The 16366-nt window shown below is 39.5% G+C and overlaps 3 protein-coding genes across 4 annotated transcripts; 2 read left to right on the top strand and 1 right to left on the bottom strand.

Annotated features, from left to right (window-relative positions):
• Positions 1-279: 279 nt before the first annotated feature.
• On the top strand, positions 280-6034 carry LOC117302508 (probable 28S rRNA (cytosine-C(5))-methyltransferase). Its single transcript, XM_033786470.1, has 7 exons — positions 280-492; positions 1494-1655; positions 2895-3024; positions 3248-3398; positions 3786-3933; positions 4334-4449; positions 4938-6034. The coding sequence occupies exons 1-7, from the start codon at positions 403-405 to the stop codon at positions 5887-5889; spliced, it is 1749 nt and encodes a 582-aa protein (XP_033642361.1). The 5' UTR covers positions 280-402; the 3' UTR covers positions 5890-6034.
• A 78-nt stretch (positions 6035-6112) lies between these two features.
• LOC117302509 (transmembrane protein 222-like) lies at positions 6113-9798 on the bottom strand. The gene is made up of 5 exons (XM_033786471.1): positions 9617-9798; positions 9160-9244; positions 8504-8623; positions 7781-7908; positions 6113-6924 (listed from the first exon to the last, which is right to left on the bottom strand). The coding sequence occupies exons 1-5, from the start codon at positions 9793-9795 to the stop codon at positions 6846-6848; spliced, it is 591 nt and encodes a 196-aa protein (XP_033642362.1). The 5' UTR covers positions 9796-9798; the 3' UTR covers positions 6113-6845.
• Positions 9799-9975: 177 nt separating this feature from the next.
• On the top strand, positions 9976-15984 carry LOC117302723 (peroxisomal membrane protein PEX14-like). 2 transcript variants are annotated; one of them, XM_033786727.1, is made up of 9 exons: positions 9976-10039; positions 10789-10962; positions 12103-12156; positions 12246-12330; positions 12542-12673; positions 13782-13888; positions 14206-14308; positions 14662-14842; positions 15249-15984. In XM_033786727.1, exons 2-9 carry the CDS (start codon positions 10930-10932, stop codon positions 15604-15606), a joined length of 1053 nt encoding a protein of 350 aa, XP_033642618.1. In that variant the 5' UTR covers positions 9976-10039; positions 10789-10929; the 3' UTR covers positions 15607-15984. The 2 variants fall into 2 exon arrangements, with proteins under 2 accessions (XP_033642618.1, XP_033642617.1); XM_033786726.1 differs by having other exon boundaries at positions 10789-10906.
• Positions 15985-16366: the final 382 nt, after the last annotated feature.

The following is a 16366-nucleotide window of genomic DNA, read 5'->3' on the forward strand; positions in this document are numbered from 1 at the left end:
CCTGTATAAACTGACTCTATGTAACGGAGGGGGCAACTTCGTTGTGGGCAACAAGTTGCTGAGGCCTGTGGGGCGAGAACTGGTATTCGATTTGAGCATCGGGCCCCTTGCACACAACGGCCCGCGCTGGATGTATGAGTTTGTGGGAATACCAGTCATCTCGCCCCCAGCAAACACGCCCACTGCAAAGTCGGTCCCCCCCCCCCCCCCCCCCCCCAGCAAAGTCGACCACGACCGGCGCGGTGTGGTGGTGGCCTCAAATCGAAGAAGGATCGACACTGACAGTTACTGACGGTCGTTGTCGTGTTTTGGGGGCACGTGTTATTATCAGGTGGTCTCTACCACGTGTGCACACGATTCACAACCATTGATTCCATCATACATGCCTAATCCGGCTTGGAAATGTTGTATAAACATGCCTCCAAAATCATTGATCAGATTCAGAAGAAACAAGGGACCATAAAGTCTCTTATTCATTCAAGTGGTTACAAGGTGAGTGAAATCATTGGACAATTGCGTTAATTATTGTAAAAAGTAAACCTTCATTTTGATTTGTTATGTTATGACTTACGTTCCAACTTTTAACTGAAATTCACTTTCAGCAGTTCTCACTTCGATTCAATTTTCGAGTGTTTCATATGAGGCCTAAGCCCCATTTGCGATAACTTTCCGTATGGCGCCACCACTTTTTCACTAATTTTTACAAAAAGGGATATATCAATCAGGTAAATTATATACTATATTATTTTATTTCGAATGAAAAAGTGGTGGCGCCATACGGAAAATATAAAGTCACAGTTGTCTTCCATTCGTAGGCATCTTTTGGATTGACATACTTTAGGGTCACAGGGTTTTGTACTCTTTTGTTAATCCTGGCCAGCTTGAAATGGGTTGTCTCTGTCCCCCTCGTTCCCTGCTCTTCCCTCGCCAACCCTGTTTTCCTGTCCTCTCCCAATCTACCCTACTCTCTCATCTATTCTTCACATGTTTCTTGTTGTATCCAAACCTTCTGTCAGGCATCTTCATTCAGGACCATAGCTTTAGTTGCCATTATTTAGCATGTATGCCTTCATGTAGTTTTGTTCAACATATTTAAACAAAAAATTTAAAAAATCTTTGTGAAATGGCTGAATAAATAATAATAATCAACAACTTAAACAAGCTTTTTTATGATTGGGCATTCCGGAATCCGGGGAAAACTGTTTTTCAGCTTAATGATAAAGCTTGAATTCCGGATGAGAATCAATCAAGCCCAATTCCCAAGGGCCTCCTTCCTTAACAACTTCTCCATTTTCCTACTAGCTAGAATATACCAAGGTGACAGCTCTATATTGTAAATAATTACTGCTTATTGCAGTGTGTATTTTAAGTCCAAGGAATAAGAAAACTTCAAATTTTCATAATCGTAGCATGTTTGGTTTCTGAAATTTTCTGCTTTGTTTGTTTTAAACCATGAATTGTAACTAACTGCTAAGTGTTTCCTTTTATTTCAGAATCTGAAGCAGCTTTATGCTTTGGTCTGTGAAACTCTCAAGTACTCAAGTATCATTGATAAGATTCTAGTCACCACAAAGTTCCTGGAGCTAGAGAAATGGTTAGATCGACCCATGGCAACAATTCTAGTCTACGAGGCATTGTTTGGAAGAGGAATTCAAGTAAGCCTGTGTTCTATAATACCTGCTGTTGATTTCACCAAACTCTTCCTAACTTAGGATTAATCTTTGGACTTAGGACGATTAAGTTCCGTATCCGAAGACGTTAGGACGCATTGAACCCATCCTAAGTTAGGACTGGTTACTCGCCCTATCTCAAGATGGGATTAATCCTAGCGTTTCATGAAATCGGCTGCTGGACAAATTTGAGTTACGATAATCGTTCTTATCTGTCCGACAGTTGTAGACAAATCAGTACAAATTTTACCAATGTTAAACAAGATTTTGGCTGGGGCTAGTGGCTGCATAAGGAATTATGAACTCTTTCCCAGTTACTGCTTACTGAAGTGCATGCACTCCCTCGTGTGTAGACTTGATTCAAGTCCCATTCTCGTGTGAGCGGTCCCTAGCTATTACCTCATCTTACTATGAAGCAACGTCATAGCATACAGTATAGTGCGCGCTCGCCGTTTTTCAATCATCAACTAAGTACTTAACCCACAAGTGACAAATGAACTAGTCTTCTTTTTGGGTGCGTTTGATTGGTCAAAACGTATCACGTAACAATGTTACATATTCATAAGTGAATACATTTACATACCAGGCGACTGCGACATCGTCAAGTCCCTGTCCCGCATGCGGAACAGGTTTTGGAATGCAGAGCATCACAAAACAGTAGTTTTCTGGGGATGGCACGGGATTGGGACTTAAGTCTACCTCGTGTGGAGAGTGCGCGCGGGTACTGTAACTGGGTGAGAGTTAATAGTCCCTTGTGCAGTATGGCCACAGACAGGCCTGCTTTGATCATCTCTTCAGTTCACTTTGTAATGATTCCTTGGTCTCTAAAGCCCCTTTAAAAACAAGACTCCCTTGCTAAATAGACCGATCCATTAAGCTCCGCCCCATTGCGTATTGACCAATCACAACGCAATGAAGGTCCGACACTAAGGTCCGACATGCGTGTGCGTATCTTGGCGCGCGCGGCAGAGTTGTGCAGAAAGGTATTGGAGAGCCCCACATGTTCTTGCTCACACGTGCGTCTTGGGCGGAGCCTACTGGATCGGTCTATTGCAGCATGGTTGTTCAAATTTTACCGTGTATCATTCAATCAGTAGACCTATACAAATACTTGTATGAGATTTTGTTTTATTGTGATGAATGATCAATGATGTGATGAATATTCAATGATGTGAGGAATATCTAATGAATATTTAATGATATTAATGCATATTCATTTTTCAGTGTGGTGGAAAGCATCGTTTGGCAATCAAACGGCATAAGTCTTCTCTCAATGCTGCTCTTGTCAGGATGAAGATTAAGATGGGTGTGGTCAACAACAAGGACCTCCTCCCTGACTCCGTCAAAGATGAAGGTACAACTCTTAGAGCCCTTTCAAAAGGCCCTATCAAGCCTGTTGTCTCAATGGATGTTTACTCATTTTGAATAGAAGGGATCCATTCAAAACTCATTCCTTTTCTTCAAAAAGCAATTTTATTTACCTCTCCCACGAAGTGTTTCTTGTTTCCATTGGTACACCATACATTAATATTTCTTTTAACTTTCATGGATTAATTAGATTTTCGTTTCATCATCAGTGATTCTGCCAAGGTATGTGCGAGTCAACACATTAAAGATTTCTATCGAGGATGCTATCAACCAGTTTGTTAAGGAAGGCTTTAAGTGTGTACTGACTCAACAAGAAGCTGTCACTGTCTCTAAAGATGCTGAAAATGCACAATCTTTAAGGTAATGCAGGGATGAGATAGTTCAGCCTTTTATTTGAGTTAAGACTTTCTTACTATTAGAGTCTTTATTTTTCTTGTAATTAAAAAAGTCTACTTGTCTAGTGCTAAGGATAATGTTTCCAAAAGCTCCTTAGAATATATAACTCCAGGGGGTATCAAAAGGTGGCAATGCCATCAAAATATCTCTTGTCTAAACACTACTTGTTCAAATTAAATTGTTTTTTGTTTCTGTTAAATTGTGTAGAAAGCTTTTTTTCATTGTTGATTCTTGTTTTGTACAACAATTATTTTCTCCTGTAACATGTTAGAGTAATAGGCCCGTATAATAGTAATAAAGACTATCCTTCATTCAAAGGCCTAATCTTAAATCTTTGTTTTTGATTTACAGTACCATGTTCAGAGACTTGGTGAACAGTTTAAAGAAAAGTCAGTTCATGTGTGACGTACATGTACAGCATATTCTAGTGTTTCCACCGGGTACCGACTTCCACAAGCACCAGTTGTATCTAACAGGGGCTATCATACTGCAAGATAAGGTAGAGCTATATATGATAGTATTGATCCCTTGCTGCCATTTTAGGAGTCAAAATTTACACTCAGGAATTGCCTTCTAAAATGGTAGAATTGGTAAACGTACATTTTGTGGAATTTTTTTATTTATTTATTATTGTGATTATAATATGCACATGCCTGGATAGGCCATGGAGGCCTCTGTTGCCCTGGTCTTGGCCTTGGTGACCCTTCCCATGGACTTTAGGATTTTCCATTGAAAGTGCCATAGCAAAATTGCAAAATAAAAGTGGGCTTGCCCTCTCCAAGAATAAATTCCAGGCCTGTAATCATTCAAAAACCAAAGCTATTACTCTGTTGATAATATGTAAAATACTTGGTTATGTTCATAAAAATCTTAACAATAAAATTATTTTTGTTCTGAAGGCAAGTTGTCTTCCAGCTTACATCTTGGCCCCGCCTCCAGGAAGTCATGTGATTGATGCCTGTGCAGCCCCTGGCAACAAGACGTCCCACCTGGCGGCCATTTTAGAGAATACTGGGTAAATGACCTTATAGCTTTGGCTTTTTAGCTTGCCACAAAAACATGCAGTGACAAAAAGTGGCTTTCATTTTGGGTTCGAGTTTTAATTATGGTTTCTTGGTTGGACTTAAAGGTGTGTCCAAAGTATATCATGCATGGATGAGAAATTTAAGACTTTTTGGGGGAAGAAAGTAGACTTAGCTGCTACCATCAAAAATTACCTTTTCTATAAATGCAAAAAATAGTTAATGGTCTGACAAATTGATCCTAGGAGTTTTCTCAAATGCTCAATGAGCCTTTGAGAGAGACATGGCTATGGTTGAGGCCATTAACTATTTTTTGCTCATTTACTTTTATCTGAATTCAGACTTTTTAAGTTCGCCTGGTGAAGAAAATAAATTGTTATTTTATCCACATTGAAAAAGAAATCACGCTGTTTGATCTACTTAAAATAGCCCTGGTAAATTATCTGGCTGACCTATTGTCTTCATGATTGATTATTTCCAGACGGGTGTTTGCATTCGAGTTGGATCCCAAACGTCTCTCTCTGATGTCCAGACTGACCAAACCAACAGGAGCAACAAACCTTGACCTCACCAATCATGACTTCCTAAAGGTCAACCCAACGGACGAGAAATTCCGTAATGTCAACTACATCCTCCTGGATCCATCTTGCAGTGGGTCTGGCATTGTCAGTAGGCTCAATCACCTGACCAATGATGACCAATCAGAGTCTCAAGATAGGTTGGAGTCGTTGGCAAGGGTGCAGACTGCACTACTGTCTCATGCCCTGTCATTTCCGAATGTTAAACGAGTGGTTTATTCTACTTGCTCAGTACACAGGAGGGAAAATGAGGAAGTTGTTAAGGAAGTGCTGGATTCACATCCGGAATTCCAGCTGGAATGTGCTCTTCCTGCATGGAAAAATAGAGGAATCGGTGATAAGGATCACACGGATGATTGGAAAAATCCAAGCGATATGAAGCTGTTTGACTTTCAGGCTTGTTTACGAGCAGTACCTAAAGAGGATATAACCATTGGATTCTTTGTAGCATTGTTTGAACGAAAAGATATTTCAATAAGAACAAAAGAGTCTCCTTGTGTACCAACTTCTCAAAATGGTAAGTTGTCAAAAGTAGGCCAACGTAAAAAGAGAAGGAATAAACATAAATCTGTTGAAATCAAGAAAGAGATTATTAGTATGGATAGCAGTGAGAATCAAAGCAAAAATAATTCTCCTCTGGAAACAGGGATATCAAAAAGGAAAAGCCGGAAAAGGAGAAAGAAAACGCAGGGAGAATCCGACTCTAAGAAACAAAAAATTGACAACATAAAGAAACTGGATGAGCATAAAACCAAACAAGAAACTGAAGAGGCAATAAATGAGAATGCAAACAAAGTAACCAAAATGAAAAAAGCTAAAAGAAACAGGAGACAGAAAACAGCTGCCATTTCATGAGTTTATTATGCACTTATTAATGTTGTAAACAGGATCGTAATAATTGGGGCAAGTTTAAGGAAGTTTCCCTTGTCCTATTTGTAATGTAATGCACCATGTTATTATAAATTGCATAATCGATCCAAGGACTAAATCTTATCGGAATTTTCTTCGCTGAAATCAACGACCATCTCAATTTTGTAAAATCTTGGAACTTGCTTGGATCTTGACTTGCCTTGAATGGTTCTCTTAGTTTCTGTATGTGGGAATTGATATCACCATAGTGAGTGATATATCATTCAAAAAATGACAAAAAGGAGTTTTGTTATAAAGTCATCAACCACAAGGGAACCTGACTGGTTGAATGTTAAATAATTTTGAGTTCAACTTGCCAATCGAATCAGGCCCTGAAAGTTCCTCTTTTTAAACGTAAACAATTAAAAAAAAACACCAAAGTACAATATCGACTTTGATAAAATGGCACTTGATTTATAGCAATTCCAGAATGATATAAAATCCAGACATCTTATAATATACATATTATATACAGAAATGTTATTCTACAGAATACATCTAAACAATAAATATGGGACCAATATAAAATAAAAGATAATGTTGAACTTGTAATGAATATGTGCACAGACATACTATTCTTCCTTTAGTCTGATTTTCTATTTTTGTTTGACCTTGGGAGAAAAAAAAAAGAGTATTTTATTTACAAGGTCTGAAAACTTGTCAAGTATGTAAAGTCTCATATCCCCCCCCATGACAAAACATCAGTCATGTTTGTACATCAATTTATTAAGAATTTTCTTTAAGAAAATAAGTCACCAATATTTATTGTTCTGTTACAGATAAACGTTTTTGTGGAGTCTAGTAATTCTCACCAATGAACTTAACCAGGGGCAACTTTAAAAAGGTTAATAATAATCAATAAGTAACTTAAAGTCACTTTTTAAATCTTAGAGCGAGTCTTATCACAGGATCAGCACCAGAGCCACAATGATGCCATAGAAAATGAGGGCTGGAAGCCACGTCTTCAAAAAACCACCAATCCTGTTGGGGAAAAAAGAAACAAATTTCTTAGTATATTAATTTTTTTTTTTTTACCCATACACCGATGTGTGTTAGCACTGTATACTCAGTACTTTCCCCGAGTCCTGTGAAAAAAAAATATCACAGGCATGTCACTCGGGTGGGATTCGAACCCACGACCCTTGCAATTCTAGAGCAGTGTCTTACCAACTAGACTACCGAGGTTGCCCGGCAGCTAGAGGCAGTTCGAATCCTATGTTTTGGCAGCGGGTACCGCAACGATAATAGTGTCCTTTCATAAAACCTTTGGTTAGTAGCCTACTGCAGCATTTGACAGTATGTAAAGTATTTTGAGAAACATTTCACTTTAAATAAATGTCGATGTGGAAAAAGAATGCTTCTCAGATTTGTGTCCTATTAGAGATTATTCTTCCTGTATGGAGTATATTCGCTCTAGATTTTCAACGATATCTCAAAAGCGTGACCAAATTTTCAGATGTTAGTTTTATTGTGTACATCTTCATTGAAAAAGGATTAGAACAACCCAATGGTTCCAAAAAACAATGGGTTAGAACAACCCAATGGTTCCAAAAAACAATGGGTTAGAACAACCCAATGGTTCCAAAAAACAATGGGTTAGAACAACCCAATGGTTCCAAAAAACAATGGGTTAGAACAACCCAATGGTTCAAAAAAACAATGTGTTAGAACAACCCAATGGTTCCAAAAAACAATGGGTTAGAACAACCCAATGGTTCCAAAAAACAATGGGTTACTTTGCATTTAAATAACATGCATAAAACTTGAAAGAACATTTAGCAATCTTTGTTATTGGTTAACTTCAGCACTGGTCAAGAGCTTAAAGTGACATACTCACCCAGTGTGCCGACCAAATATCAACATGAGGAAGCAGAGTTTGATCATATTCCAGCTTTGACCTTTGTACTGCATCAAGTTGAGCGCCATGGCGACGTGTGAGTGACAGTTATCACAACAAAGATTGTGCTGTAAAAAAACAAAACAAAAAACAGAAATCCATTATGATACAAGGCATGCAATTTTTCACTTGTAAGTTTGAAACCTCCAAATATAAGATCAGTCTTCCGTAAAATCTTGATGTCAATTGTCTGTTTTAATCTGTCCTCATTCACAACAAACTGGCATGTTTGCTTCTACAGTAGTATGCACATATGCATGTAGGTTCTTCCTTTCCCCTGATCAACTCAATTTCTGAAATCTATTTCACCCAAACTTATTTTATGGGTTTGAAGATCAAAAATCCTGAAAATTTGCTAACAACATGTTCTTGGTCTGGAGATGAAGCTCACTCAAGAAATAGAATGTTAGGCCCTATATTTCAGAGGTTTATAGACTCTTTACGAGACCACCAAAAGAAATTGATTGCTTTGATCACAACTAAAGCTGAGACGTTCTTCTTTTGCTTTGATCACAACCAAAGCTGAGACGTTCTTCTTTTGTGATTGATGGCGAGTTCATCTCTTTCAAGAAAATCTAAAGGTCTAGTCAGGTCAATTGTAACATCCAGAGAAATCACAGGCCTTAATTTTGAAAAAAAAAAATATAAATCTGCAAATATTACCATTCTATTTTTATACTCTTCAGACGCCTCCGAAACGCTGACATCCCAGGAGTTTGGTCGAGCTTGGCTCTGGTCCAACATCCAGTACTTTGTAGGTTTGCCGAATCCCATATCATCTTCCTGTAACAAAGAAATATATCACTGTGCTCAAGACAAACCTTAGAATTGACATAATTATATGTTTACTTACAAATCAAAGATCATGTGGTTCATATTTGTATTCCATGCGGCCTCTATCTAACCCAGTGAAAGTTTTCCCTTGTTTTATGGCATATGCAACAAAAACGTCAGTCCATTTTAAAGCAGGGTAAATTTTGGTAATAGACCTTTATGCACATGACGTCATTTCAGTACGGCGCCCTCGCCTTGAGGTCAAAAGGAGGTTGTTCATTGGCCAATCTATGTGTGTTTCGATTGTTTCGTCACCGTTTTACCTCAAAGATGGCGGCTGGATGACGTCAATGCATAAGGTCTATTACTCCAAACAAATTATCGCCATGAAAACATAGTTGGAGAGAAGCACTGCAGCTGTTGATAATGTATCAAATTTAATGAGAAATGATTCCCTTCTGAGAAAATGTGGTCTTTAAGAGAGGGTTTCCAATCTGGGAAACGTGTTGGGCTCTTTATTTAGCTGTTAAGTTATGCCGACTTACCGAGACATAGTAAGGTGCAGCAAAATCCCGGATGACTCCAGATGACATTGCGATACCCATATGACCAATGAAAGGAAATAGCCAGCTGAAAATAAAGGTGGATTATTAATAGACTTTAACAAAAATATAATTTTGAACAGATAAAAAAATGGAATCAAAAGCATTCCATTTGTAGTTTTAACATTTAATATATTAATTTAAATACAACACAACACAACAATCAATTAATTACATTTTAGGAGATATACTGCTGTACGCAAGGAATACACACCAATACTAAACAAAATAACACAATAATATGGTGATATGACGCCATGAAAAACAACACAGGTTTTGTAAGAATAGTTGGTTCATTTTGAGCCACCAGATGATACAAAACTGAATTGTTTAGGCAATGGCATTTTTGCATGATTGAATAACATTTCTAGAAATTCTAACTTTTTAAAAGTTTACTCACGTTAAAAATGGAATTGGCGTCCAAACGACACAGTGCGGATACCTGACCCGCTTATGGTCAACGGGCTGGGTCTCATGCATGCTGATCTTGGAATCTCGAGCCATATTGGCTCCGTTTTCTCCTGAAGTCGGGGGACTAAAGTTGACTTCTTGATGATCCATCAGCCGTAATGTTGACATCTTTTTCGACGTAACTTTTATTTTATAAAAAGTATGCTGGTAATCACTTGAATCATTCGTTGAAATTACATTATATAAGCCGAGTACCAGTGATATGATTGTTTGTCTTAGTGCTGAACGTCATTACACTTAGATTAAATGTAACTTTGTTTAGGGTACCTGACTTTTCTAATCCAGAGCTTTTGCGATTGCGGATGCTGAATGGACCAAACTACCAACTGGCGTAACTTTTCTTAATTTTATGGTAACTATTCGTAAAACTTGTATTTGTAATTGTAACATAGTGTTCATAGTGCCTCATACATCAAGTGTAGTACTAAGCTAGGTAATTTTCTTATGCAGTGTTGGGGAATACAGATCTTGATTGCTATTATTTGACTCGATCAGGGAGGAGGGGGCGGTGTCTGGTGGGGGAGGGGGGATGTGGGTCATGGATGAGGGATGATGCTGGTGGTTGTCAGTCGCACATCAACAATTAAAGAGGTTGAATAGCGGTTAGTCTCAGTGGAATCAGCAGCGGGAGGATGGGGGTTATCTGCATTTATTCTGTTAACTATTCTAATAATAATATAGCCAATAAATAATACTTGTGTAGGCCTAGTTCAAGTTGTGATAACGTAACCCTCCTCCCGACGGCGAATAGTATGGGTTACGTTATCGCAACTTATACTAGTACTAGTAGTAGTACTCGTACTATGTGTAGACTTATTATGTCCTCTATTTATGTCTATGACGATAGCAAAACAAACCTCACCTAACTAGACTAGTCTAGAGTAGGAGTATCTGCATACAGCAACATTGCGGCTAGTTTTGGTGAAGTGGTGTAACGTCAAAATTGTGACGCTCTGGCGAGGGTGTGAGAGCGTTACAATTATCGTAACTACGTAAAAGTATGACAATTGAGAAGTGGCGTACATTTTTGTGTTGCAACTAGCTAGGTTGATATTTACCCCTTTAATTCGCTTATTTAAATATGTTTTTTCTCCCACACAGGTTCACATTATTTGGCAAAGACTGCTGGGTGTGGGACGATTAATTTGATTTCTTGGCAGTAAAATCTTACCAACAAACAAATAGCATGGAGACCATACCTGATGTCGACCAGGCAAAGGTTAGTAGAATCTAATTCATAGCATGGAGACAATACCTGATGTCGACCAGGCAAAGGTTAGTAGAATCTAATTCAAGAGAAACACTTTGTCTTCTTTAGTATTTTATTTTGGCAACTCTCCTTTTTTTCCGCTCAGAATAAATAAATAAAAAAACAACGAATGTAGCATGCTGCTTACAATTCTTTGATCAACTTAAAGTCCAAACTTTTGAGTTGTTTCAGAGCCATATTTTCCACATGGCTGATGCTTGAAAGGGCTAGGGCACTAAATAAAGCAATGTCTCTTTTTCTAAAGGGCACCTATTTATGGGGAATTGTAAACTTCTCTTTTAATATGTTGAGGGGCACTAAGGCATTGACAAGGGACATTGAGGCAATTGCCCCTGTTGCCTCCATGAGGCATCAGACCTGTTGCCTCCATGAGGCATCAGACCTGTTGCCTAAAACGACAAGGGACATTGAGGCAATTGCCCCTGTTGCCTCCATGAGGCATCAGACCTGTTGCCTAAAACGACAAGGGACATTGAGGCAATTGCCCCTGTTGCCTCCATGAGGCATCAGACCTGTTGCCTAAAACGACAAGGGACATTGAGGCAATTGCCCCAGTTGCCTCCATGAGGCATCAGACCTGTTGCCTCCATGAGGCATCAGACCTGTTGCCTAAAACGACAAGGGACATTGGGGCAATTGCCCCTGTTGCCTCCATGAGGCATCAGACCTGTTGCCTAAAACGACAAGGGACATTGAGGCAATTGCCCCAGTTGCCTCCATGAGGCATCAGACCTGTTGCCTCCATGAGGCATCAGACCTGTTGCCTCCATGAGGCATCAGACCTGTTGCCTAAAACGACAAGGGACATTGAGGCAATTGCCCCTGTTGCCTCCATGAGGCATCAGACCTGTTGCCTCCATGAGGCATCAGACCTGTTGCCTCCATGAGGCATCAGACCTGTTGCCTAAAACGACAAGGGACATTGAGGCAATTGCCCCTGTTGCCTCCATGAGGCATCAGACCTGTTGCCTCCATGAGGCATCAGACCTGTTGCCTAAATGAAATTTCAAATTCACTTCTGAATTGTTGGACGTTTGTAGTTGTTTATGTGTATTGGTACTTAAGATTAAGATTTGCTAATCGCAGACTGGGGTAAATGTTGAAGCTCCAAGTTCAATGTATTTGATTTGTTTTGTTCTCCACAGCCTGATGCCGTTGCTCAAAGTCCCAGTGTTACCGCAGCACCAAGAGAAAATATGGTAAATATACTTTTAAGTACAGTGAAAATGAACTTTTAACTAAACCCCAAAACAAATTTTCTTTTTCTTATCTTGCCTCCTTCACATAGATTGAGACTGCACTGCGCTTCTTGAAGAATCCTCAGGTCCGTTCTAGTCCTCTGGCTCAGAAGAAAGTCTTCCTACAGAAAAAGGGTAAGAATTTATGTACAGGTACTCTTTTATCCTGAGGCCACATGTTCAGGTCCCGCTCTAGTCAATTTTGTCTTTGTTCAACCCAAATGATTTAATATGCAGTCTAATATGTACCCAGTTAGTTTTCCTTGTGATTTATTGTATGTATGTTGAATTTTTGTATATTGTTTATAAAAATGTTATTTAAAACCTCTATCAATACAATTCATAGGTTTGACTGCACAAGAGATTGAGATAGCAGTAGAGCGGTCTGGCACCCAGCAGGATGTAGTGGCTCCTGTACAGACACCAACAAACCAGGCTATGGTCCCTGCTCAAGGAAACCCAATGCAGCAACAAATGGGTGAGTTAGCTGTCATGTCTGCTTGATATTGAGTTGGTGTATAATTCAAAAAGAGAAAATAAAGAGTAATCTCAACATGTTGGTGCTGAGTGACCATAGAGTGGAGGATAGTGGTGGATTGAGGACTGTAGGCCCAACTAACAATTGCTTATCAGCGGGTCAGGCATACCAATCTTACCCAAGTCCAAACATTTTGGTGCTGAGTGACCATAGAGTGGAGGATAGTGGTGGATTGAGGACTGTTGGCCCAACTAACAATCGCTTATCAGCGGGTCAGGCATACCAATCTTACCCAAGTCCAAACATTTTGGTGCTGAGTGACCATAGAGTGGAGGATAGTGGTGGATTGAGGACTGTAGGCCCAACTAACAATTGCTTATCAGCGGGTCAGGCATACCAATCTTACCCAAGTCCAAACATGTTGGTGCTGAGTGACCATAGAGTGGAGGATAGTGGTGGATTGAGGACTGTTGGCCCAACTAACAATCGCTTATCAGCGGGTCAGGCATACCAATCTTACCCAAGTCCAAACATGTTGGTGCTGAGTGACCATAGAGTGGAGGATAGTGGTGGATTGAGGACTGTATGCCTAACTAACAATTGCTTATCAGCGGGTCAGGCATACCAATCTTACCCAAGTCCAAACATTTTGGTGCTGAGTGACCATAGAGTGGAGGATAGTGGTGGATTGAGGATTGTACATGTATGCCCAACTAACAATTACTTATCATTGGGCCAGGCATACCAATCTTTACCCAAGTCCAAACATGTTGGTGTTGAGTGACCAAGAGTGGAGGATACAGATGGTTGTGGTCACATCGTTGGCGTCTCTGGAATTCCTTGCAAGACGAGTTGAGGGACACACCTGTTCTGTCAACATTCAAATGCAACCTTAAGACCCTGTCGTTCAGTCATCCACAGGGACTTGCTAGCAATCTGCACCTTTGAAGGGTCTTCAGATACTGTGCACCTTATAAATGTGGTGTTATTATTATTTTTATTACCTGTGGCAAGTGGGCTAAGGTGGTATGTGTTTGAAAGGCTTAGAATGTCTGTATTTTTATAAACCACTGTATACTTTAAACTTTAAACTATATACTTTAAACAGTCCCTTATGGTCAGCCTGTGCCATCTCAAGTAACGAGATGGCGTGACTACATGGCCATTGCTGTAATCGTTGGTGGGGTGAGCTTTGGGATCTACAAATTAATATCGGTAAGCACAACTTGAAAAATTTAAAAGAGTGCAAAATAAATAAACAGCAAAAAACCTAAAACAACAACAAAACAAGCAAACAGCAACCACTTTTACAAATGTTAAAGTGAAACTGCCAACATCGGTAGCTCAGTTGGTAGAGCGCCAGCACGTTAATTTGGAGGTTGTTATTTCAAGTTTTCTTTGTTCAACCAAAAAAGTTGTACTTTTCACAAAATACTTACTCATTGAGAGAATATTTGCATAGAATTTTCACAATCTTTAGTTTAGCTAATACAATACAATATTTTATTTTTAATGGTCTTCATTCCATGTAGAATTTCCTGATGCCGTACATCAAGGGTCGACAGGAGGAACGAGAGAGATTAGAAAGACTTGAAGCTTCTATACAAGAACTGAATAAAAACGTTGCGCACACGGGTATGTACAAAGCACCCCCTCTCTCTGGTCTCACTGTCGCATTGAACAACTCTGAATAAGCTTTTTGCCATTTTTTATTTTTTTAATGTCTGGTTCTTTAACCTGTCTAGTCACAAGTGCACACTTAGTATTGGTTTTCTCGATCCGAAGACCCTTGACTTAAGGAGATTAGTTTTACTTCTGCATTTAATGAAAGCTATTCAAACTTCACACGAATTGTAAATAGCAAAGTTCATTTCTTAGTGCCACAATTTGAAAACAGCACATTAAATATTGTTACACATCGCAAAACTTTCTCATGAAGCATAAACTGGGTTAAACAGTTATATGTATTTTTTATTAATTCCTTGCAGTTCAAGAAGTAGAAAAAGCGACCAAATCAATCCAAGTTCTCCTTGAGTTACAGCAATCTAAACTGGATAACCTGACGACCAACATTGCGGCAAGTAAATCTGTTTCATCAAATAACAAGAGTACTGATGTAGCAGATCTCAAAGCAGAAATCACTTCACTAAAAGGACTCCTTCTTAATAGGTGATTACCCATACTTACTTTGTTTTCTAATCAAGTATTACAAGTAATAAACCACAATGGAAACTGTAAGTAAATGTAGATGACAATAAAACTAACGTTTTTTAAATATCACAGAAAACCCAGAATATGTCCATGCAGGAATACAATAGAAATACACAATCTGAAAAACATAACTGACAGTAACGCTTCCCAGGTTCAAAGTTGGTGTTTACAAACTGATGTCTTTTTACATAACCACATTAAAGTAGTTCGAAGTGAAATGTTTCTTAAAATGTTTTATACGTTCCAAAGCTGCTGTAGGCTTCCTACCAAGAGTTTGATTGCTGAAAATTGTGATAACCAAACGTATACCTTCCTTATAGGTTTACAAAATCCTTTAAATGATTATCTCTTTTCTTTGTTTTAGGCATCAGTTTCCAGCAACGCCTCAGCCGGCCCCCATTCCAGCCTGGCAACGTCCAGCTAGTAGCTCATTGGTCAGTACAACTCCAGTCAAACCCAGCATAAACCAATCACAAGCTTCTACCACTCAACTCGGCCCAGAAACCAAATCCATAGCAACCGACTCCCAGAATGCCGCAGCGATAGAGGGTGTGGCTAATGGAGGCCTTGGAGATGTCAATCACAGTGATGGACTTGTCAATGGTGGCACAAATGGGCAGGGCGACTATCAAGTGGAAACAACAGCTGATATTAACATTGATACAAATGCCTTGGCTGGAGACAGTAATGTCAATCAAACTGAAGTTGCTGTGGCAACATGAATATTCAACAAATAAATAAGGAGGAGCTAATAGAAAGTTGGACATTGCTAGATTGGACATATGAATAAACATTGTCAGATGAATCAAGTGAAGGTGTAACATTAATAGATGTACTAATCTTTGGGATAATTTATAACATAGTTTTGTTTACTATATGGTAAGCATTGTGTACTCGGTGCTTGTTGTAGTCCTATGGAAGAAAGGAGCAATTACAGGCATACTACTTGGGATAGATTCTAACCCAAGACCCCAGCATTAGAGCATAATATCTGTGGATCTTGGATCGTGAATATAATGGGTGCATTCAATTAGCTTCCCTGGGTCTACCCCGCGGTGCTCACTCGGGTGAGCCCCTGACAAGAGCTAAACAAACGATCGCTCACCGCTCTCGTAGTGACGTCATGCACCTGGGGCCAGCCCCCAAGTGACCCACTCCACAAGCAGGGCACTATTGGCTGACCCGGGTGAGCCCCTAGAATGACGTCAAAGCTATTCGAACGCACCAGGGGCAGACGGGGTTCGACCCAGGGAAGCTAAAGGAACGCACCCTCAATAAAGAGGAGGAGACTGATAGGGATATCAGTCAAAAGCCATTAATTAAAAGTTAATAACTTGCTGTTAAACTGCCCACATCGTCAAGAAAAAGGCCTGATTTTACCCTTCCCCCTTACAACTTGAGCGTGGTATACCATAACGATTTAAACTACCCTTTTGTCGGGGGTGGGGGGGGGGTAACTTTGGTAGTTTTTTTCCTATTGAA

The sequence above is a fragment of the Asterias rubens genome, chromosome 18 (assembly GCF_902459465.1).
Source record: "Asterias rubens chromosome 18, eAstRub1.3, whole genome shotgun sequence".
Taxonomy (NCBI): domain Eukaryota; kingdom Metazoa; phylum Echinodermata; class Asteroidea; order Forcipulatida; family Asteriidae; genus Asterias; species Asterias rubens.